Source organism: Nomia melanderi, chromosome 11 (assembly GCF_051020985.1).
Source record: "Nomia melanderi isolate GNS246 chromosome 11, iyNomMela1, whole genome shotgun sequence".
NCBI classification, from domain to species: Eukaryota; Metazoa; Arthropoda; class Insecta; order Hymenoptera; family Halictidae; genus Nomia; species Nomia melanderi.
The window spans coordinates 4979636-5005222 of NC_135009.1; the positions used below are offsets into that span (position 1 = coordinate 4979636).

Sequence of the window (25587 nt, forward strand, 5' to 3'; positions counted from 1 at the left end):
TTCTATCCAGCGAAACTTTATAAATCGAAGGGCCGGAAGCTGCGATCGTTTCCAGCCGTGGCAATGGTAATCTAGTGGACCCAGATAAGCTACCAGCTCCGTGGAAACGAAACGAACTCGACGGCGCACGAAAACGGACGTCTTGTTTCGGCAAAAGAAGGGCGCTAGCTCATTTATCAAGCCCAGCGTCTGCGATTCGAAACCGTGCTCGGTTTGGAAAAACGACCGCCGCGTAGCCGAGTCGACGTCATTATCCACGAACCGGGTTGCCATCCTCGGTGGGAAGAAACAGGCCACCGAAACTGGAGCAATGGCTTTCCGGCTCATTAGAATACTTCCGCGAGACGCAAGAAACATTCCTGGCGGCGCTCCACGGAGCCCGAGTCCCCGCCTCCAGATTCTCTTGACAAATGTTTGCTCGTGAATAAGACGTCGAGGACGATCATCGTCGAACACCGACCGATCACGCTGATAACCTCGCTCGATCCCTCGCGGAAGAGGGGGAAAAAGGAAAAATAATCACGTCGTAATTCATACAGCGAAGCTGTCGGCCTAGCGGTCGTCTTAGAGATCCAAGAAGAACGGGCTACGGGATGAACAAGGCGGAGACGGACAACGGCCAAACCCAGAGTTATCGGCCGAAACTGGAGTAATGGCCCTGGAACGTCCCAGTTGGAAGCCACTCGGTCCTGGGTAATAGTAAATTTCTTGCGTGTCAAGACTACGCCGGTAACCCGGCGCTGCTGCTGCTCCCGAAACGTCCCGACGCGACTATGTACGTGTTGCCAACTAATGCACACATTCTCGGGTAGCAAGTTTATCGTCGTGCACCGCTGTTACCGAGTTTATTGATGCTTCGGAGCCTCTTGTTTTCGAATTAATGGAGAGGTGAGTGTGTATGGGTGAACGAATTTTCGCGTGGAAGTATGATCGCGCTTGAGCGATTCGATGGATTGGATTAAAGAGGAATTTGAATCGGTAGTTTGTTTAAATGTTTGTGGATAATCTGTTCTATGCACTATAGAGACTTCTCAGTTTGGTATTCTTTAATCTTTTTATTTTATTTTGACCACGAGTAATATTGAATAGGCATTGAGATTGTCTTGAAAAGGGCTAGAAACGTAGAACTTCAAAAATACATTGTTGGATAAAAAGGGATAGAAATTACATTCAGAAGTCTTAACTCATACTTATCGAGTCATTAATAAGTATCAAACCAGTGCTAAAGCCTTACAATCCTCAACACGAGTGTCAGTGCTATAAACCAAGGGGATAGAATCCTTAATACCTTATTGTATGGTCATCAAATAATTTCCTCCAATGACAGGAGGATCACGCGCGAGCTGTAAAAAGCCGTGTTCCCAGCGTATACCCGTTTCCTCTTCACGCGTTTATGAAGGTGCGGTCTCGGGACGACCGCGTGTGCGTTTAATTTCAGTGCGCGCGAAACAAGCCCCGGGGAAGGTCTTCAGAGATGGCGCACGGTCTTGCCGAAGGGTCGAAGCCATCGGACCCGTAATCCGGGCGGGAGAAAACGACGGACCGAAGGACGATAAGCGAAATTACTTTTCTGAACGCTGTTGACCGAAATATCCTACCCCCGGCTTCGGAACAACCCTATTCGGCTCGCGGAAAAATGGCCCGTTAATATCGGTGACGGTTTTCTGGGGCCGTATTAGGGTCGACGGAAACCAGTCGCGAAAACTGGCCAAGGCTGTTGGCAGCTTGCTCGCATAACTCATACAGGATTCCATCCTGGGATTGGTTGGAACCAACCACGCGTGCACGGCTCCAGGACGACAGTGATTTTCATTTGAGGTCGGGATGGCTACCCGAGAAGCATTCGAGTCATCAGCTTGTACTTGGTTCAGTTGTACCGGTGAGAAGAAATCAACGAGGGGAAGCTTGAGCAGAGGTCGAAGGAGCAGGAAAAATCAGCCTATCGCCTGCTAATCAGTTTATTCGGCCATGGTGCTGATACCCACTTAACTTGGTCGTTTCTGGGATTAAGTGGATACTAGAAGACCAATCTAAATCAATTTAGACCCAACCCCCAGACATTGGATTCGAATTTATCGCAACCCTAATTGTGATATCTAAAGCACACAACTGCCATGAATGAAAGATAACAAAAAGAAATTAAGAGACTGACTCTGTTTTGAATTCAAAGAATGTTCCTCTTGAGCAAAGTTTAGTTCCATGAATATGAGAAAGTCATTACCGATAGTCCACCCGACTTCGAAATGACACTCGATGATCTCGCTCGGTTTATGCGCGCTCCAGTTATATTCGAGGGAACACGAACCGCCAAGCAAATTTTCACGCGTCGCTGACCGTAAATACCGGGAATAATAAGAGAAGCGGCGCGTGTGTTTACCAACTATGGGCTGGTTTAGTATTGGACGATGATCGGTACGCGGTGGCGTCGTGTGGGTGGCGGACGCGTGTGTTCCCGGTAAAGTGGAGCAACGACCTGGGAGGGTAGAGCCGGTCGACGGAACTGGCCGGCTCCATGCTGTCGCGTTTCGTCGTATTGCACCGATCCAGTTCACAGACGGGAGCGGATAAGCAAAGGGTGAGCTGCCGCGACGTTGACTGCCAGTTGGAGGGTGGGTGCAATTCCCTCCCGCTTCTTCAAGTTTCTTCTTTCGCTCGGCTGTTTCTCGTGTCACGGACATGACATCCCGGTGTCCCGCGGCGAACGGACTCGACGCACAGTCTCCTCAACCCCCGTTTCTCTTATTTCATCCCACGTCGACGACACCGTTGCTCTTTCTCCCCACGAAGCGTTACCGATATGTCACCGCGGGAATCTTGTCCCGCTCTCGCCACGCGTCACCATCGACACGAAGGGTTGAACCGGATAAAAACTCGAACCTCGGAATAAGTTCGAGGAGTCAGCAGACGCGGGAAATATTATAACGGCGATAATAATATGAGACCTTATCGAATGCTGAATCGTTGGAATGTGAGAGAAAAAGGGGGACAATATTTTTATATTTATGGATCGTCGTGGGACATGAAGGTGGACGGATGGATCTATATGGAAAATATAGAGTTCTGTAAGATAAAAATGTGGAATGAAGTTTTTTTTATAGAGATTGCATAATTTACTCGAGATCCTTTACGATTGGAAAACGAAACATTAATGAACAAACAGTGATAATGAGTGTTCATATAATAAATTTTCATGAAATGATAAGTTCTGTAATCTCCGAAATTTACTGCATTTTGAGAAACTACGGAAGCTTTGAATTTTCGTTTTAAAATGATCCAGACGTATCAGCGAAAATCGTGATGTAGATACTGTGAACTCTTATAACATGACCGCAGCTACAACTTTGTCGGCAGGGACGATGAATGAAACGCCACATCATAGCAATCCAGACACGGCCGTAGACGAAGCCGGGAGGTCGAATGTTCCGCGTACAGGAGTAGAAAAGAGGTAATAACGGTCAGGATAAGACACGCGCGCGGCCTGTTATTCTCGGATTAGCGCTATCTTTTCTTGTTCTTAGGATTTTCTTAGAGAATCTCTGATTAATTGAGAGATTGTTTCGGAAGTTAGTTTCCGCGCTCTTGCTACAACAGAACTTCTTGGCGGAGTTGTTCGGTCAATAAGTTTCGCGGAAGCGTGGCCGGGAAACAATCCCCTTGCTTCCTTCGAAATATCGGGAAGTCTTGGGCGTTGGAACACGATCGTGGAGGTCGCTTCTGAAGAAGTGAAAGTAGTTTTTCGCAATTAGGTCTGATACACACTAACAGTTTGCTCTCGGTATAAAGACACACGCACGATTTAAACTATTGACTCGTTTGCAGGCCGATTATATTTTGTTTTCGACATAATTGCGCTCCTATACATAAGTAATTTATTTTTTAAGTCTCCAAAAATTAATTTACTTTATTTCTCTCAATTATTTTCATTTATAATCATTTTTTCATCATAAACAATCGAATAATATTCGATCGAAGTAGATAATATTAGATTCTACTAAATAATAACCACCTATAATATTAAGAAACAATCATATCAAGTAAACTGAATATTAATAATCAACATCATTTTAGTTCAATCGTGGTTCTGTATTATACTCATCTCAAGACCCACGAGAAGAATGTTCAGGTTCGTGTTACTTGCCATTAAATCTAGGACTTTTTTCGCAGCCATTACACCATCCTTTTCTCTGCTCTCCCCTTCAACCACCCACCTCGTGTCGTCTTATTAACAGAACAAATTGTATCTCATGCGTAGAGTACGACAAAATAAATGATAATAAATCGAGAGACTCGCTGCTGTGTTGTATACGCGCACGCACGTCGTGTTTCGTGTAATCAACTGGTGCGTGAGGACAACAAGTTGACTGAAGCCGAAGACGATCGATTATCGGTCGTCGGCGAAGAAATTCGTACGGCTGAGAAACCGCCGCGAACTTGTTGCCTCTACCCTCTGCCCCCGTAATTTACGAGGTCGAACGAGGTTCGTAAAAGCATTTTCCGCAAGGGCTGGGCATTTACGCCGACCGTGTACACCCTGTTCCGCTTGCAAGTACACGCGCGCCTGTGTGCAGACGTGTGAGCGAGCTACCAGGTAAACACCTTTCTGACGACTAGCAGCTGTGAGATTTCGAGAACGAGAGCACGGAAGGAGGAGGCGGAGTTACCTTTTCTCGTCACGTTAAAGTTTCCATTGATGCGGAAGAATACCTTAGACGAGAAATTTCACGAGGGTGTGCCATTTCTATTTTCCGCCGACTGGCTCCTGTTGTTCCATCGAACAATCGATGCCACGAGCGATTTCGTCGCAGAGATAATACACTGCTTCGAATTGTATAGATATTCCAGGACATGCGTAAATCTTCTTCGGAACGCTTCGTGTTTTTTTTAACTTATCACGTTTCTGATCTTTTAGTTACGTTTTAGTTACTTTTCTTTCGTCTTCTCGGTATAGTCTTAAGTCGATGTTATTAATGCTAGGCCTACGGGACGCATATTTGAAGCATGTTAAATTTTATAAACATAGTTTTACAAGTATTTACATCTATTTTCATTGACCCAGTTACACGAGTATGTACCCTAATCGTCTATCTGTAAACCTATAATTAACAAGATCGAAAGGAATGAATATTAATTTATCTAGAAACAATAGAATAAATTGAACAATAAATGCTCATAAACTTAGTATTAATAATTTCGTCTTAATGTTTTTAACCTCTTAACTGAAAATGTCAAGTCACTTACTCGTACAAATACGAACCAAGCAGTATTTTTAGTATTTATATATATAATGTACGAACAAAGGGATAAAATTATTTTATTTCAACATTTCATGTATAATTACATTATACGAACTTCGCCATCGAAGTTGCGTTTTCATGAATGCCCATCTTTGAAAAACACAGTTAAAATATTCAGGATACTTCTGAATTTCAAAAAGATAAAAACTCGTTAACGACGTATGCATCTTTTTCAATAATATTTCAAACGTGCAAATGAACTGTGGATCGTACCGGAGTTAAGTCCTCGAAGTGAGACGCATCTCGGTGCTCGTTCCTCCGCGAGCCACCGTCCCGCCATGAATATGCATGCAGCGACTGGCAATTTTCTTAATTAAAAAGACGCTCGCCCGGAGAGCTATGGCCCGGGTACCCGGATAACCGGGGCCATTTTCATTTCTTGACAAAAAGCTGGTAATGAGGCTCGCGTCCCCACTACCGCGCCGCGATCTTGAATTATCAGCAACCACCCGGAGGCTTTTGTTTTTGTGTCGTTGATCCCAGAAGTTTATAATTGGTGTTATTATTAAAACAAAAGAGTTTTCTGGGATCCGAGAAGGATGCCCGCGGAATGAATCGAGGTCGCTAGGGAAAAATCTCGCAGAGTCACACACGTTGGTAAACAGGTTGCCCCACGGATCGATCGGAAGTAGAATCAACGTTAAACAGCCGCGACATTCTCTATCGGAAAACAGTGAGGCAACTTTTTCACCGACCCGTTAACGTTGACATTAACGTAGTCATTGAATTTAATTAATGTCAGCTCGCCGCTGCCACTGTCGGCTACAACGAGGCACGACACATGCAGGTGTTGCGTGCATTAGTTCCCCCGTCGTTCCACAGCGAAATTGTTCTCTTTTTTGTTCGCGTTTCGTAAAATTCAACATCGAATCGACGTTGATGGAATTCGCGGAGCGAGATTTATGTTTTACACATGAGTGTCTTCGATGATTTCGTATAGCCAGCTCTTTTCCCGGAGAACGTTTTTCGAGATTCAGTTTTTGGAGAGATAGCAACATATACGTGTGAAGTTTTGTGAAACGCTGTTTTCTTGGGAAATTTAATAGTACCGTAGGAATCCGTGCAGACCAGGTGTGTTACACTTTTTTACGTTATATGTTTTAATTACATTCCAGTATTTAATTGTTTTAGAGGAAATGCACAAGGAATGTTAATCCAGTTTTTATACAGAATTTAAGCTTTTGCATTCGAGAATATTTTTATTTCCTGATGAAATGCCAAGGATAATTTTCACGACTAACATAATGAAAGATTTAACAAAAATTAAGGAACAGATCTGTTTTATTCTAATAATTCGTGTTTTGATATCATATACGAAATTCAATATTGTATTCTAAATTTTATAATTTTTTCTATTAAATCAAATGTCGATTGGAAGTCTTCTTCTAAGCGAGAAAGATTATCGTTAACGATTTAATTTCTATAATAAGAGATATCACTTAAAAAATAAAGAAAATTGATTATTTAACTGTATTATTATAAAATTCTCACTTTTTACATATTTCAAACGAATTTGTAATATAGAATATTAAAATGTAGCTAAATTGAATGATACCGATGAAATTTCTGGAAACGGTTTATATACGAAGGGTTAAACAAATTTGTTCGACTCGTCGTCGAGAAACGTGTCGGGCAGAGGAAAAGAGGGTAGGCGGCGATAAATCGAAACGCGTTCGTTAAATTAGTTGTAAATCGTGGGAGACGTTATCGCGGCGACGTTGGCGCGATACCGTTCGCCTACGCCAGCCCGCATCATTTTTTCGGATAATCTAAATATCGATCCGGCGTGTATCACCCGCTTCCGCATAATATTAGCTTCTCCGAGATACCCGTACCGCATAAACATCGGCCCGGCGAATCGTGACGAGCAACGATTACTCGTCCGATTAATCTGCTCGGTCCTCGCCGATCCACGGATTCGTTTCTTTAACCCTCGGTATCATGATTTTTCCATTGTGCCTACAAAAACCACTATCGATGTATTTTTTCATACGTTACTGTAAAAATGAATAAAAGATTTCTAATGGAACGGTCTTTTATGTAAATGAAAAAATTGGAATGCAACATCAGTATTGTACAGAAAATTAATTTCATGCAGAAAATGTGTTATTCTGCGTATAATGTATGTATAACGTTTAGCCATTACAAATTTTTATACACTTTTACTGTTATTTGTTATTATGTATATAGTTTTCACAAATTTTCTAAAAAAGAATGACAAAGTAACTAAGCGAACATATTCTCGTATATTTACACGTTTTCACTAGAAGACAACTTGTAGAATATAATAACAACAATGTAATTACTTATATTTTATATAAGAATCCATAGATGATGTTACTAAGTATGATGCGAAAGGTTAACACTAGGTTTACGGAACATGTCAATTTGATGCATATTGAATTTTCTAAACTGATGATTTTGATTGATGTAATTATACGAATGTGTATACTAATTATTAATTTTTAAACCTCTAATTTCTAGGGTCTAAATGAGTGAATATCAATTTTCCTAGGAACAATAGAATAAAATATACAATAAACGTCCGTGACCCTAGCATTAAAAAGACCCTCTTCTTAAAAACTCTCCTCGAAGAAATTTGATTGTTGGGATCGCCGAGTAGAGACGTGAAAGGAGAATCTACTTAACTAGGATTATTTTGAAATCCAGGCTTTCAAAAGACGCATCTGATTACTCCGGAAATTCTCCCCCCTTTGTCAAGCAAAATTTTCCTTCGGATAACGGATAAAAGACGAGAATAACGAATGAAATTTGATTTAAGCAATGTTGCATACATTATACATAGGAAATTGAAGTAGGACTTATTTATGTAAGGTCGTAGTCTAGCAAGAATTTATTCATTCTTGCACTTAAGAAATTGTTTGAAAGAATAAAAATAAATGACTCGATTAAATTATCTTCAGGCGAAGATGAAATTATTCGACTGAATCGAGACAAATTCATCGAAAAAATCAATCGAATGCACGAAGACGAATTGTTCGAGTAAATTAGTGAAACGCGTACAAAAAGTTATTCAAATGAATTCAAAGAATAAGTAGAATAATTTGCTGTGAACAGGTATTCGGTAGAAGCACTCAGATAAGAATTCACCCAGCTAATTAGCCCAAATAACTATTTATTTGAAACAATCCAGAACAATTTCCAGTTCTGCCTCCATTCTTTCGCTCGATACCGAACATTGCAAAGAATTCATTACTCCTCACTCAAGCAACCAATATCCTGTGATAAATCAAAGAAGACAGACAGCTAATAAAAAAATCCTATTTTTCGCCATTAACGTAACAATCGACAATATAACCACGATCGAATCTAATAAGGGCTCATTCTAGCCCCCAGTTTGATATTTCCGCAATCGATTTCATGTCGTGGCTAAGCACCGCGCTATTAATAAGCACGCCAGTCGTGATTGGGAATATTCTCGAAGAGTCGCGGGACAATAATTGCCTTGCTCTCCCCAAGGAGCGACACGCTACCGCGACCAAGCAGTTTAATAACGAATCGCTGCGCATATATTAAGGAGGGCTTGATCGCCGCGTTTCCTAATTACCGTAATTTGTCGTGAAGGTTCCGCTACGCTGAGAACATGCACGAGTCGTGTCGCCGCGGGAAAGGGAAGCGTTATTGTAGAGGGCAAGACCTCGGTAGCTCGGGTGTCGTGTCGGAGGACGACGGCAGAATTCGCCGGGCAGTTTGTTCGCCGAGCGGCGACAAACTGGAAGAAATAAATCGCCCGGAGAACTGGATTGAAAGTTGGACAAGCGCGTTTCGATGGTTTATGGCGGCAATATCGGCGTAAAACGTTGATCGATACGGTGCCGCGCGTCCGTGCAGCTTCTTCAGGGCTTTATGAGCCAATAAACGCGGGGATTAAAACGTGTCCCGCCCTGGACTGTATCGGCAGAATTTCGCTTTCATCGTTCCTCCAAAGTGACCAACCCAAGGACGCTCGGATACATATTTACGCTGTGGGAGCTATTTTATTGGAATCTTCAGATACTTTCCGCGCGGTGAATAGCCGGGGACACACGAGCGTACCGACAGCAGAGGCTCGCTAAAGGGAAAAGTTTACCGAGCGACTTGCTCACCGTGCAATTTCTAATGGCCGCGAGAAAACACGATGCAACCGGCGATTTTAATCCGGCGACGTGTCGCAGAAGTTCGTTCGTACGCGGCACTCGCTTTTTTTCAAAGAAAATGCCCTTTGTCCTCGCGTTCGCGAACGATTCGCGATTTTCTAGTGAAGCACAATTTCATGACTTCGTCGCTTTCTTGAAAAACAGAGACTGAAGCTGTATTTTCACGCGAACCGTTGCATCTGCATGTAGTTTGTAATTAAACTGATGATTCAGTGAACGAACGCTCGCGATTTAGTGGTAATATTGCGTTGTACCAGTGTTTATTAACAGTAGAATTACCAGATAGATCAAAATGATCCATTTCTAATTTCTTCTTCTGGCGATTATTGAAAAAATAACAGATGTTTCTCTAAGAAATTATTAAAGAAATTGATTTAGCAATACGTAAACTGAATTGTAAATCAGTTGAAGTTCGAATAGATGCACTCTTGGAGTTTTTATGGAAGAATTTCGAAAGGTCCATTTAATGGTTCGGTAGTTTTAGTGTTACTGTGTACATCGGGATATATCGCAGAAAGATTCACTTACGACATCGAATTTCTCGCGAATATTGAAATTAATTTTTCCATTCAAAGGGTTCACCATTGTTAATCACTTTTGTACTCTTCTAAAGTGTCGGCAGAAAGTTACGGAGTCTCTTTCATACTGCTTAGACTGCAACGTCCGCGATTAATCGCATCGCGAAAACGATTCATTCGAGTTAATCAGCAACTCGATCGAATTCCTCGAGTCTGCGTTCAACGTTCAACGAAACTCCGTCCGCGATGGACTTAAATTCACTTACAACGAAGAATATCCGCGAAATCGAACGAACAGTAAGACGCTCAGGAATTTCAAAGCTTCGTTAAATAGGATTCGTTCGGGACGATTAATGGCTCGTCATCCTTTCTGCGCGAGGTAATCCGGCATTAAAACGCGAGATCGCGAGAATCGTCGGAAGACGGGGTTCGGGGTCTTATGAATTTGCAAACATCTGAGAAGATTATTCACTCCAGGCTTATGCAGGGTGCGCGTTCTCCGTTCGTTCCCAAGGGATCGAGTTTACGGATGATTCACTTCGTAGAATTGCGCGCGAACTTTTCATCCGCAATCTGTTTGCGTCTCTGCAAGCGGAACTAGTTTAATCGTTGAGCCACTCATACATCTTTCATTGCGGGGGCGATCGGAAGTTTAACTCTTCACCTTATCATTGCTTCTTTTGCATCTTCGTTAGAACCGATTTATAGTTAATCATTTACTAGAAAGGAAAGAATACTATAATTATTGCATATCTACGTTCGGTAACATAATAAAATTGGGAAATGACAACAGAAATATAATATATAATTTATATTCAAGGTGAACAATATTTAGTTTATCTTCAAACTGAATAGTATTTAGTTTATACTAGCAAAGGAAGTTCTTGTATAAAAGACGTTTTTACATCATAAAGTTTTTACATAAAGAAACCATGTTGCTCTATAAGTCTTACAATTTGAAATACCAATTAAGGAACCCTAAGCTATCTTAATTCTCAATTTCGAAGACTGAAAACCTCTGGTAGCTGAAGTATTAAGAAGATTTTATTCCTTATTTCTTCGTCTCGAAGCGGAAAGATCCGATTGACTCAGGAATTGAGAACACGAACGAAAAAGCGAGCCAACAGCGAAAGGACGAAAACTCGTCGCAAGCGGACGTGGACGCTGAACTTTTTCGCGCAAGCAGACGAGCTCGCGGGAGAATTCGAGGAACGTTCTCCGCGTTCCTCTCGGGTGTTTCAATTTATCGGTGCCGGCGATCGATCGGTTCCTCCTTATTCCCTGGATGCGTCCAGATTAATCCCGGATTCGCCTGCAACGCCGCTAATATCGGTCGGGAGGAGTCCGGGAAACGACGCCCATGGGCGTCTTTCGGATCCTCCAAGCCGTAGAAAGCGACATTTTCTAATCCTGTCCGAACCGGGCTCGCCCGATTCTCCCATGGATAAATACGCGGAACTCAGTTTCCAACGGATCGATACACCGTGTAACGCACTTTTCCCGTCACGATAAGGTTTACACGTGTGTCACCGTAACGACGCGCCGCGAACGCGTGTCGCACGCTGGAGAAACAAGACTCAGAAGATCGATAGGCCACCGTGATAATTGCCAGGCGACCGTCTGAAAACGGCGTTGATACACGGACTCTTTCGCGTTCTGCTTGTCACCGGTGAAATCTATTTATTTGAATTGTTTGTTTGCTTCTATACAATCAAGTGTTGCTTGTTTATTTTTTAGTTATTTGTTTATTTATTAGAGATTAACACGTTCACAACCAGCGTCTCACATTTTATATCTCACGTATAGAAAATTATATTACTTTCACATGTGTTGGTATATAAAATGTTACTGTAAGGTGTGGAATATTGAAGGGTTTCTTGAATTTTATTTGTATTTTATAAAGACGATTTGCTATTTAATAAAATATTGTAACTGTGAGGATTGTTAGTGAAACAGTTGGTCGTGAATGTGTTCATGGGCACCAACCTTTTGTTACAATATGGAATCTTATACAGAGAATTTTTTAGTATTTTTACATTTAATAGATGGTTCGAATAGGTTGAATTGATTTTCGAACATACATCGGATTGATTTACAAGAAGAAATTGATATTTAATTCAATTCCTAGCTCTTTTTACTTTCATTTCCGGGGAAAATATGGTTATTGACATCGTTTGGAACTTTTTCATGGAGGGATAATCTCGTTACGGTTACTGTAAACGAAAGTTAAACAGTATTAGTTGTTTCCATAAGCTTGTTAAATTGAATTAAATGCTTTTTTAATGGGTATATTTTCCGCGATTCGACTTTCTTTTCTAAGATTTGTATATCTTTCCATAGAATTTAGTTTCGTAATTTTTATAAAATTATTTCCGGGATATCGAGATTGAAATCTGTATCAATAAATATCTAAGAACAATCAATTTATGTATCCTCGGGGATCATAGATGATAATCAAAATTCATGTCTCTTTTTAAAACCATTCTTAGTCTTGAAACGTTTTCGTTGTCGAATGATTTACAGAACACACGAAAACGTACGATCAAACTGGAATCTAATTTCCGCGAAAATTTCCGGGGTTGTTATTTTAATCGATGTACGAAGAGACTCCGAAAACCGATGAAACGTAGCCGGCTGGCAACGCGACGCGTTTAAGGTAGAAAGCAAACAGACCGCGGGCATTTCACACTTATAGATGCGAGAAAAAAAATTCAACGCCCACGCGACCAGAGTTTAAACGGTCTGACACCGATCGATACGACATTCGACGCGTGCGGTTTGTCGGGCTTTATCAGAAACGCGGATACATCTGTACCGTCAGTGGATCAATTGATTCGTTCCAATTACGACTACCTATAGCGAATTCTCTCCTTTCATCGCAAACGTTTCTAAAAAATATCGGGACGCCTCGCGATGTTCTTTTTCTCAATTTTCGCGGAAATATCCATACGAAGTAAATAAAACAAGCGGGAAGAACGAAACGCTGCAATGAACGAGAGGAACAACTATACATTGGCTGCTGAATCAGCATACGTTAAAATTCCATGTACTGAAAGTAATTTTGTTGACTTCCTATAGTCCAAAGAATTAAAATAGGAACATTTCTCAAAAGCATGCGTACGATAAAAAACAAATTGGAAAAGGAAATTAAGAAATTGGAGAATTTGATTCTGTTTAGATCAGTATTTAATTGTGTTAATGTTAAGTAAATTGGACTTTCAAGTATTAGACGATTTGTTTTGTTGGAACATTTTATAAATCACTTACAATCATTCGGACTATAACAGGGTAATGGAAGGAAAACTAGGAAATTATACATTTTCATATTGATTACTCTATCAACTTTCTAGCATTCCATAGATTCAGAAAAATTTGGTTCGTTCAATATGTCATTGAGAAGATTAATTTATAAATGTGTATGAAAACTTTTGTCACACGAATTTGAGTGATGAGTCAGCCAAAGTGTTAAATGGGACGCTTGAAAACTCCGCGTGAAATATTTCTCAGCTGCATCGGACCGTATGAAACGCAGATAGATAGAAGAGAGAGAAAAGTAAGAAAAAAGAGAGAAAGACTGTCTGTAATATAACACAGACGGTGTATCATCTCCCCCTTTTCATAACCGTTTTCCACGCTCACAAGAGATCTATAACCGAGCACAGGCACCGTAATAGCTGTCGTCCGTTCAGGACTGTCGGACTGACTACGCGCTAGTCAGCCAAGGTTTGCAGGAACTGAAAAAATGTTATATTTTAATGACGAGTACACTGTTGAAATAACGTTCCATCATCTCGTTAACTAGCGAGTCTTTCTTGATTACGAGATAAAAGATGGATTGTATAGTTCTTGCATGAAAATTGTCATTTTTATGTTCTTTATTAGGAACGTACAAATGATGAAAGGAAGGCATCAATTTCGACGACGTTTCAGTCTACAGCCGTCATCGTTCAAGGAGGGCCAGGAGGATGGGCCAACGAAACATGTTAGGTGAGGAAATTTGAATCCTAATCGTCACGTTTGTAGGCGAAAACTTTGTATATTCCTGTTTAAATCCAATTGTTATTTTTTAATTTGTTGGTTCCTTAAGTTGGTACCTTGTATTCAGTTCTTCCCTCAAAGTGTAGTTGCAAATCAATAATTGCATTAGCAGTAAATCAAAACTAACGCGATGCAGGTCAATTTCGTGATTTTAATGCAAATGTTTGAATAAAAAACCAAGCACAATTTATATTGTGGATGGTTAATGTCAAGATATTGCGTTCTGATTAATCGTGTATCCAGCGTATTACCAACGGAGACAATGACTCACGTCTCTCCTCCACTTTGAAATGCAGTATCCTGTAATTGGATCATTGCCAGGGAGCTAAGTAATACAATTTGGGCAAGTACGTGCCCAAATCGTATCAATAACGTAACGCGATAGATCATGGAAGGTCTAAACAGCAGCACTCAGTTAGCCACAGTAGTAGCTAAAAAGCACTTACATCAATGAGAAATATACTTAAAAAACAATACGAATATAATAACAGCACAAACAATATTATTTAACACATTGATAGCAGAAAAAATCAATTCAGAAAAAAAAGTTCTTTACAATAACAATATATATTTTTATACCAAAAATAATCAGTTAAATTACTTGAATAGCACCTAAAAATCTTCGAGCAGACGTATAAAGTACAGAATTAATTTAAATTCAATATTTCACTTTATTTTCCAACGATTAAAACCATTAACAAACAATCAAAAATTCTATTTTTATTATGGGTATTTGGGTCATATGGGTATTTTCGTACCCATTTGTTCTAGGAAAGTTAACAAACACTCCCAGCAGCCCGATTGTTTTCAACCTAATTTGTCTCGACAATGTCGTCAACTCTTTGAACGTCCGCGTTGTTATAGTAGAATATTAGTCCAGCAGGAATTTCATTAGAAAATAATTCGAGCGGTGGTGGGCGAGAAAATAGCGTTGTCGAAACAGTGAAATGCCACTGAAACGAGCAAAGGCTACTCGAAAACACATTCAAGCCTTCAACCACTTACTCTTACGGCCGTGCGCGCGCGCCAGTTCCCTCGGGCCTCCTTGGGACGCCTCTTCCTTTCGGACGGCCTCTTCATCTCTGGCCTCTCCTCTTGACTCGCTCTTAGGGGTGGGCCGAGCTTTAATTTTGCGACTAGACTTTTCGCAAAAAGGGAAGCAGCAAGCCACCGGACTTCTCTTCCCTTTGTACGGGGGTACGGTAATAACCGCGGCCGGCTCCTTCCTGTAATAAGCGTGGATGATTACGGAGACGAAGATACTTAGGGAGCAGTTGTTATCTGGTGCATGCGAAAGCACCGCAGAATAGCGTATATAGAAAACGGGACGACGGTAACGGTTCCCTCGAATTCAGGACAGGCACAAAACCCGCTTGCTCAATAACTCGCGATGCCGGTGAAAGGGGATCTTTAACGTTCATTAGCGCTATTCTCTTGGATAGGAGCCGTTGTACCCTTAAACTCGTGATGCTTCTACAGCGACTTTGTATATCTGTGCACCCGCGAAACGTCCAATGTAAAAATTGTTACGCGATTCTTGTTTGTTTGTTTCTATTATTCCTGGTTTTAATATTCTCCTTCGAGTCACTTTCTTTGTCCTTTGACTGCAAAAAACACAAATACTTTTGCAGATTTACTAATTTCGTAACATTGAAACCAAGATTTTCTGTGTAATCTGGTTAAACGAATATGATCATGCCTCATGAAGAATTACCTACATCTTTCTTTTAATCACGCAAGATCTAACATTCGGAGTCAGCCGAAAGAACAACATAACGAAATTTTGTTCCCTTAGACGTCTGTAATTTCTGCTCGCCACGGTTTGATCCCTTATCATCAGCTCGATGAAAAAGCTCGGCGCCTATTTGCGCCCGAAATAGAATTGGACAAGGATCGATGGTATCGTTTCAGGAACGAGAGGCTGTCGGAATCGGACAGCGGCGGCGGAAAACAGGAGAGCAACATAAGGCACAAGATCGTGGTGATGGGGGCCGCGAAGGTCGGCAAGTCGGCGATCATCAATCAGTTCCTTTACAACACGTTCTCGCCGAAGTACAAGCGAACGGTGGAGGAGATGCATCACGGAGACTTCAATGTTTCTGGGGTGCACCTGACCCTGGACATCCTGGACACGTCCGGCTCGTACGAGTTTCCGGCGATGAGAGACCTGTCCATCAAGTCAGCGGATGCTTTTATCCTCGTCTACGACGTGAACGACGCGAACACGTTCCTTGAGGTGGAGACGCTCAAGGCGCAGATCTATAGCACGAAGGGAGCGGTGCCGATCGTCGTCGTCGGCAACAAAGTTGATCTTGTCGAGTCGAAAGAAGAGGTATATTCTCCATTCTGTGAGCCTTTTGTAATTTATGTTTGACTAGTAGTAGCAACTAGTTTGCAAAATACTATTATTTATTAAAACTGCGAGTATCTTGAGATTCCAGTTAGACAGTCCAAAAGGTCTTCCAAAGTTTTCCAAATAATTGTTATGCTTCGAAAAATTGGCTACGATCAGAATAACTTTTGTTCACCTACTTTCAAGGAATATCCTGTTTTTTCGATTCACATGAAGATAGATCGAGGTATTTCTGGCGTCGCTCCAAAATCCTTTATCACGCAAACCACTACATCTCTGGCATTCCAATATATTTATCAAGGAAATGACTTCTGCATTGAAAGTCTGAACTGTCTAAACTCTAAGCCGTCAAATTCATAGATCCTGCTAATGAACCCCGCAATAAAAGAAACGAAATTCCATTCCAGCTCAGTAGTCTAAACCAATAACAACAAACATACCACAATTTCAGGTGGACATAGAGAGTACAAGGGAGCTGGTCACGCTGAAATGGGAGAACGGTTTCGTGGAGGTATCCGCGAAGGAAAACGTGAACATCTCGCAAGTATTCAAGGAGTTGCTGATCCAGGCGAAGCTAAAGTACAACCTGAGCCCGGCGTTACGGCGACGACGCCGTCAATCGTTGCCGCCGCCGCAGCATTTAAATTCCCGCAGCAGCAGTGCTCACGTGCCGTCGCCGGCGCAGCTGCAACATCTGCAGCAGATCCGCGAGCGGTCCGAGTCCAAGAGGAATTCCTGCATTCTCTCGTAAGGGGATTTCGGCCGTGAGCGTTCCGTTTGCTCCCCGCCGCGGGACGAACGCGAGACGTCGGAGTTAGGACTAGGAGTGGCTAGGGGTGTAGGGTGAGCGGAAGAAAACTATGCTCGGGCGTCGATTCGAACACGACCAGAGTGATTCCATTCGCTCGGATCGATCGACATTTCCCCATTCACCGTTCCCATCGAGAGTGTGCATGCGATCGATCCTTGAATGACCCCGCGGAGGAATTAGACGAACAGAGGAGCGATGCCCGCGGGGCGGAAAGACAGACTTTCCCCGAAGAAAATGCCGGTAATCCCTTCTTCCTTCGAATATCGAGAAACGAACCTCAAGCGTTTCGAACGTGGGGTATATAGGGAACCTCCAGCGATTCCAATTTCTCAGTAAACTTTTACTCCAGGGGAACGGTCTCTATTCGATCCCGAAGAACTTTGAAAAATTTGAACGATTAGGGGGAAAGTTCGTGGCGTGCACGCCGGGAAAGTATTCATCCGGCAAGGAATAGCCGTGGGGGAACGGTCCGCGAGGACCAACTTTCACGATAACCGAACGATCGAAGATAAATGTTCGCTGTTCGATAAAATTCGATGTATTTAGCGCAAGTCTACGTACTCAGTGTACCTTCTATTTTGCCCTCGATTGTTAGGTATCCTCTATCGAAATTCGTCGATATTCGAGCAGTTACGTAACCCGATTGGAGAGACAATCGTGGGAAGATTAAGTTGATCATAACTGATCTTCTCATTGTGAAATTCTTTTTCCTTTCCACCATCCCCAGAATCGATTTCAAGTCTTCTCGCGAAGATCTACGTTGTTCGTTTAGAGCCGCGAGCGTTTGATTCGCGAAATTTGCCCCGGATTTTAACGTAATTATTCCGAATTATGACACCGTATAGTATCCAGTCTTTACGGATTTATCGAAGTATCCTATATTAATATCCAATTTCAGGGTTTCTCTCCCACTGCCCAGTTCGCTGTCTTATTACCGGACCGCGGGTATTTATACGAATTCATCGATGAATACTTTATAGAATGGAAGATTAGACCATGTTTCGGTTCTCATATTTGAATTTTTATTGTGTTCTTGATAACATATACACTGTACGTTCGGCAACGGGTTGTAGAAAGTTTAGAGGATGATTCTCTATGAAAGTATAAAACAAAAAGAAAAAGTAAAATAATTTCGGGTTCAGCTTCCTTTCCGAGTCATTAATAATTATAAGCAAGAATATCACGCAAACCAGGTGCCCCATGCAGTACGTCAATGTCTGCGCTTGCACTGACCTATCCCATGGGCGTCGTTGTTACGCTAGGCCATGGCTCGGAGATCATTAATAATTTAATTATTAATCTCTAATAATACGAAAACGAAGCCGAAATTGTAATTTTTTCATTCTTGATTTTCGTCTTGTGTTGTCATGAAGAATCATCTCTTAAATTTTCTCTCGTCTGTTGAGCGAATACCTTATGTATAATGTTACAGTAATATTTCATTTGAATGAGTTCTTCAGATTAATATGCATAAAGATCCGCGGTCTATTTATTACGTATTATGAAGCAACCGGCGCAACGTCCACGAAGCACATTTTACAAAATATTATTGACCAGTCGATTGAATTTTCAACCGTCAGCGCTGTCCTCTACACCGCGTCGCGTGATTTATTTAAAAGAGTAATCTCGGCCACTTCGGTTCGACGTTTACCATTTTTAAGCGCATCGCACCGAGCAATTCGAAATTCGTTAAAGATAAACATAATCTATCGCCGATGAATCAGTGGCACTCTCCATCTGTCTCCCTCTATCAATCTTCTTTACATGGAATATCGAATTATTTGTCAATTATGGTATACGTAAAAATTATTGTACACAATTGCCTTGCCCGAGCCTGAGTTTTACTTGTAAGTACAATAAAGTTTCAGGCGGGAACGCCTGCGAACATCAGGTACAAACTCTGTTCGATCGCGGATTAGCTTTTTAAAATATAGCGTCGTAATGCAATATGCGCTGCACACGCTAAATAAAATAAAAAAGACAAACACCACATAGCGTCTACTTTTGAACGTTTCCGTCGAAGACCAGGGAGAAAACTGTCTCTACGAGTGAACTTCGATGAACCATGGTGCAACGATCATTGATTTTAAGATTTAGACGCGAGCAATTTTCTTACTTTTTCCGTTCTGTCGGACGACATTGTAATTATATCGTTTTGAAGGAGTATCATCTTTGTATTACGATATACATATTATACATACATAAATAAATATATATATACTTCGTTATAAATATAAATATAGATATAAAACTTCGTTAGCGTACATATAGAGAGTCTATGTAAATAAAACAAAATATTGTGATGTGGATATCTCGTCGAATCAAAGCCCACATTGGGCTATAATTTTACATAAATAGACAAGATTAAACGGGCGCGGGCGGTTCGTCCGTGATCTAATACGTTTAATGAATCATGAAATATCGCGCATCACGATAAAAGACATAAAGTCTATTTGAATGTGAACCGCGTACGAGTCAAATCGCTTTCCAGAGACATCTATGTAAAGCGTAACTTTTGCTGAGAAACATCTATTTACCTGAACTTGCAACCCCAATTAATTCATGTTACCTAGATTTAATGTTGTCTAGTTCGAAAAAGATGATGATTAAAAATATGAACGACTTAACGAGCGAATAGTCGAAGGTCATGGATCCGATGGTTTCCCGCGACACGACTGTGACTATTTCTAGCGTAGTTCTGGACGAAATAATGTGGTAACAGAACATTAGTAGCAAATAAGCTCTTAACTTTGTATCATTGCGTTATCGGGAATTAAATAAAAGATGGATGTCATTATTTAACTTCCACAGGCACTGGTTCTTTCTTTCTCCCATTGTTCTATATTATTTTATTTTATTTTTATTTTCAATCAATTATTGTTAATCAATATCAATTAATGAGTTTTACCGATCATAGAAGATTATCATGAATTAATTGATACAACTACTAATCTTTACTTCATGCAATATTTAATCCTTTGCACCTGGTTGCATTTCGAGCATTTGTTTTTGAAGGTATTATACCATGAAACGTTCGTGGCGTACTAAAATTCATTCAATAAAGTGAAATTTAACATTTTTCAATCATAATAAATGAACAATCTTAAATCGGATTTAACAAAATGTATCGAATTGTTGCAGTCAAATGTATAAATTGTTATGAGTCAAAAAAATTAAATATAAAATAAATTTTAATGAAGATTTATTTCAGTAAATTAATTACCGTTTTACGTTCCCTTTAATAATACAATTCATTCAATAGTTTATTAACGTAATTTTATATATCGTTTGCTAATAATTTAAAATACGCGCATAGCCTCTGTATTTACAGAGATTTACCCACTGCTGATCATTCTCGGTAGAGTCCGCCACTGTTTGGTCAAGTTATCAATGACTGTTCATAACGCAGTTCCTACTACCAACAGTGAGTGCAAAGGCGCACAATTCTAAAGATTGTAGGAACGTAACCTCGCTAGTGAAAATGTGCCGGTTGAATTTCCGTATTAAGGTAGACTTGTGTAAATTTTATAACGATGTGCGTCGATTTTGTTGGATTTTTGTCGACGGTTCGAGAACACTGCGAATCTCCCACGCGATGGAGCACATTTCAAAGTTATTTAACATTAAAGAGCCGTTTCATTTGGTCTTGAATCAAACTGAATACCTGCCACCTAATGAGGATATTCGAGTTCTCAAAGAAAATGAAACGATACTGTAAAGATCTCAGCTTATTCTGTTAATAATTCAAGCATACAGATAGGAAAGCGTAATAATCTTTTGATTGAACTCTTACAGTGTATGTCCAGGAACAGGCCTTGAATGTGAAACAGAGACATCTGAGGTAGTAAACAATTCAGTGGCACAATCAGAAGTTCAGAACATCTTTGCAAAGACAGAGGTATTTAATCATTCAGTTTTACACAAGGAGTCGCAGACTAATTTTTATCCAAATGACTCAGATTCAATTTTAATTCAAAAGAGTGAATTGAACGAAGCTGTAAATAGGTCTCAAACCGGTGAGATAGTGGTATTAAAATATTAAGTTTTCTTCAAACTAAAGAATATTAACAGTGGAAATATCTATACAGATGTTTTAGAAACTAGTATGGTATGTGAGAGGATGGAAGATGAACAAAGTAGTACAACCAATTCAAAAGTAGATGGAAGCGTGTTTACAGATTTTAATGTAGATAGCAGTTTACGCCCGAAGAGAAAAAGAACAAGAAGTCGAAAGAAAAAGGCACAGGAGATTAAGGAACCAGTGAAAATTGAAATCAAAGCTGCAAAGCCCAAAATAATTGATTCTTTTATCATTTCTACTAACAAGCACATAAGGTTTGATAGTATAGAATCCCCGGAAATGGTAGCAAAGCAAATTACTCCTAACAAAAAGATGAATGGCTCTTACACTAATGAAGCAACACCTTCTCATAAGCTTGCTAATTTATTATCACTGGGTCAAAATTCTACACCAATTACTTTCACAAACTCGCAGGTGAAGGAGGAGATAAAAATTGAACATGTGTCTGATGAAGATACTCGACCTAATATTTCTTTTGAGACTAATAGCGAGAGTAAAAATTTCGTCAAGGCGTTGCAAGAAGGAAAAGAGTTAACAAGTAAAGATCTTGAAACTTGTCCACCTCTCATAACTAAACCTGAACTGAAAAGTATCCTAGCTTTTAAAGTAAGCATTTTAGGAGTTAAAATATATGATAAATATTGTATATTTATATAAATTGGATTTGCAGATGCTTAAAATTGGTGCAGATTATACACCACAGGTATCAGAATTTATTGTAGCTGAAGTGATATCTTATTGCCCAGCAAGTTTGTTGTACACCTTCAAAATCATGCGTAAGTAATTTTACATTCATTATATACAATAATAAATTTGATGTGATTAAGTAAACAATTTGTTAACAGAGGGTATATTAGAAGTTCAAGTACCAGTTGGCAAGTTTACTCTCATAGAAGATGATGAAGAACAAACACTAAATGATACTATTACAATAAATATTGCACAATTAATAGAGCCACGAATCGTGTCAATGACTGACCCAAATGGAGCATCAACTCCAGTTAATAATTGTTCTACTATAATAGATCATGTTAACAATTGATATGTATAAACTCTTGTGATATTTTTTCATATTTTACATATGTTAATAAATGTGCACATTTAAAATAAAATACATTTTCATATCATTAGAATGTATCGTTATTTTAAAATGAGTGAAACTTACCTAGTTGAAGCTTTACACTGCCCACAATCATAATAAGAAAACATAGGTACGAAACTATTTCCGAATAAGATTTAACTACCTTAACCGATAATAGCACCAACTGATTAATAGCACTTTCGTTAGAACAAAGTTTACACATTAAGAAACACGAAAATTGCTGTTATACTACACTAATTTGTTGCACTAACGCGAATTGTTATACATCGTTTGAAAAGTAACGTACATCTGCGCAATGAACAAAATTCAATTGCGCACCGTCTCGAAGATGCATTCTGATTGGCCGAACTTGATTTAAATTGGCCAATGAAATTCGATTATTTAAAACTGCTAATCTGTAGCGTACGAAAAATCAGGCGGAATTTATGAATACCTCATATCATTAATTAAAATACCTGAATAGTCCTCCAGCGAAAAAACATCAGAATACAATTTTATACACGTAATTGAATAAAACATTTTATTCTCTTACATAAGTATCATGAAATAAGGTTATTAAACATTACCACTTTTCTACAAATGAGAATTGTGATTATTTTGCTACGTAACTAGCGTTTACCATAATTATAACGAATATTATTAATAATTCTCTGCAGTTCTACTCTGTTAAATATAAAACTCCTTTGCACACATGGCTCTCGATGCTAAGAACGAAAGAAGCCAGAAGGGGAGTTATAAAAGTAAAAAGGGGGCTTTGTCTTCCAAGCCCGAGCTTCTGGAACTTCTGAAATTAAGACCAGCAGAGCTGCACCTTTATAATGCACTCATATACCATGGACTTAATGACCTTTTTCTCTCTTTTAATTTCATTTCTTTTGTGCCAGTACTCGTTGGACATTTAAAGCACGCATTTCCGTGCGAAAAGAGCAAACCGAAAGTTCCATCCAACGGAACATTAATGATAAAATCCATCGCACCGTTGCAACGGTTCGTTGTAAAATGTTTCACCGTTCAATTACCCTTTTCAATAGAATGTCGGGTGCGGAACGTGGAACAGCGGCGTAACTCGAAGCCTTGTTACGAACTTCGTTACAAGTTCCCTCGATGAATGCATTTTTTGTTCGACAACCGCAGCTAACAGGACCGCGGCGAATACAAAGAATACAGTTTTACGCAGTATCTCGTTTTTTAAAAGAGGTGAAAAGAAACAGTGAAGGTTCCACCATATACTGGTTGCTTCATAAGACCATTTTGCGTGTATCGGGTCAAAGATAACGGTTTAGTAATGAACACGGAATCGCGCTGTACAGACACGAAGAATTGAATTCGTTTGCTCGTTTCACGCCAATTATTTTTGTGGACGCGTCTAACAGCGAACGTAAACGTTGTTAAGTCGCACAATACGTGAAGGTTTTGTGCAATCCCGATTCTAGCAAAGCGCAGCATGAACGTGCGGTTTGCTTCTGCGAGAGTATGTCCATTAAACATAGAGTTCCTGTCGCGCGATTAATAACCCCGTTGCCCGGAACGACGATATTGCTCGAAATTCTAGAGTTAATACCCCCCCCCCCCCCAACTAGCCATTATAACAGACGCCCTTTGTCCCCTGTAATCGAACGATTAAAGGCCAAGACAGAATGAGCTCCTATAATTAGCCCGCTGGAACTTCTCCTGCGCTTCAATCTACCTTGGGCTTTTTCCGTCGTTTCCACGGGCTTCTCTGATTGCCGAACTATTTCATCGCGGAGCGTACATTCACTCCCTCATCGCCTCTAACCACCTTTCCTTGTGCCCCTCGTTCCGTCTCCCGATGTCTGGCCTGAATGCTTCATTAGCTGCGGGCCAAATAAAATGATGAAGATTAACTCGATTCAGGGTACGTTTAACGCGATCCTGGACGTGTACCATGTTAAGCAATAACATTTCGCGGTGCTGATCGATCGGATACACGATTCTTCACCAGCCTCGCAAGTGCACACCGCCATTAAAATCGAGCAGTATATTTTTTATCGCGTCATCTGTCGCGTTCGATCTCCAATATTCGCGTCCGCGTATCGACTTCTGGGCTGTGCAGAATCAGAGTTGTCGATAATTTCATAGATAAGCGGTATTTCCAGGTCTGGCAATAATATTGGAGGCCGTGAGTGACAGATACACAAGGTTCAATCTATCGGTGTTCCCGCACTCCTACGTGGCCGACGATTCGTTCCCGTTGCAGTCAACGTAACTCGATTCTCGATTAGCTTCCATTCGGGTTCCATCAATGTCACGACTCTTCCGCGTTCGCTCCCCTTTTTGTCCGTGTTCCGGTATTCGGAGGCATCGATGCCGCCGCCAGAGGCCATCCTTCGTCTCGGGGCACCACCTTCGTAAACGTTCGCGCGCTGACCAAATAACCGTACCTCGGTAATCCGTGCGTGAATTATTCACGAGATAAAGTGCAAGAGTAAATCCGCTGGTCTCCACCGGCTCTCCAGAGTTCGTTCGCGTTAGGCGAACGCATCTACTTTTGTGCTTGGAGGGTGAATTATTCATGGTTAAATTGCGAGCGGGAAAGTGTGTCGCGGTCACGCGACCTAGAACTTCCTTTTCTCCGGTATACGCACTCTTTGCGTTTTTATCATCGTCCGGTCGCAACGAGAATAGTCAATTGTCATTCTCTTCGCGGCGTCCTTCTCATTGATTCTCGAAAATTCATGCACAATACGGCCGATCGGAATTACATACAGCCGAAATCGAAATAATAATCCACGCCTGTATAGACGGCGTCGCGTTGTGAATTTCCGGATATCAATCGTCAATGACGTCGTAATTAGAGCCATTCGAGTGTCTCAATTGACGCTTAATTTGCCGCAATACCGTGCCTAGTACGGACTTTTACCCCGTTGATCTACGTGCTCTAACGCAGGAGGAATTTATTCTCCGTGAACTCGTTGAAATTGTCCATGCGTGTAGTGATCAGCGATTCGAATGTCTCCATCAATCGCACTTCACGCTACAGTGAACATCACGTAGAATGCAAATTAATTTCAGTCAGACGCTTAGAAGGAAATAATAAGTAAAAATTAACACCAAAAGTAAAATAACTAAAGTAAAATACAAATTTATTAATTTTACTGTACAATATAGTAAATAACAAAAATTTATTAATTCTATAATATAAGTACTGATATAAAGTTAAATAGACAAAATATAGTGCAGAATTTTTAATCAAATTTGGAAACCAGTCGCAG

The 25587-nt window shown here is 40.5% G+C and overlaps 2 protein-coding genes and 1 long non-coding RNA gene across 3 annotated transcripts in view; 2 read left to right on the forward strand and 1 right to left on the reverse strand.

Moving 5' to 3' along the window:
- Window positions 1-19964, forward strand: part of LOC116435198 (ras-related protein Rap-2a) — a 44802-nt gene extending 24838 nt beyond the window's left edge. Inside the window, exons 2-4 of the mRNA XM_031994520.2 lie at window positions 13852-13956; window positions 15919-16339; window positions 16812-19964. Of these exons, the coding sequence (XP_031850380.1) occupies window positions 13862-13956; window positions 15919-16339; window positions 16812-17111 (816 nt within the window). The 5' untranslated portion in view covers window positions 13852-13861 and the 3' untranslated portion in view covers window positions 17112-19964. The remainder of the gene's footprint in view (window positions 1-13851; window positions 13957-15918; window positions 16340-16811) is intronic.
- The window catches only part of LOC143175089 (uncharacterized), a 199028-nt gene continuing 188180 nt past the window's right edge, over window positions 14740-25587 (reverse strand). Inside the window, exon 3 of the long non-coding RNA XR_012999725.1 lies at window positions 14740-15233. This is a non-coding gene — a long non-coding RNA (uncharacterized LOC143175089). The remainder of the gene's footprint in view (window positions 15234-25587) is intronic.
- LOC116435195 (uncharacterized) lies at window positions 20561-22379 on the forward strand. Its single transcript, XM_031994513.2, has 5 exons — window positions 20561-20885; window positions 20967-21187; window positions 21260-21858; window positions 21923-22028; window positions 22098-22379. Exons 1-5 carry the CDS (start codon window positions 20653-20655, stop codon window positions 22292-22294), a joined length of 1356 nt encoding a protein of 451 aa, XP_031850373.2. The 5' UTR covers window positions 20561-20652; the 3' UTR covers window positions 22295-22379.

Coding starts and splice junctions, on each gene's coding strand:
- LOC116435195 (XM_031994513.2), top strand. CDS start 20,653: ATGTGCCGGTTGAATTTCCGTATTAAGGTAGACTTGTGTAAATTTTAT. Junction 20,886..20,966: donor AAAGAAAATGAAACGATACT/GTAAAGATCTCA, acceptor GAACTCTTACAG/TGTATGTCCAGGAACAGGCC. Junction 21,859..21,922: donor AAAGTATCCTAGCTTTTAAA/GTAAGCATTTTA, acceptor TTGGATTTGCAG/ATGCTTAAAATTGGTGCAGA.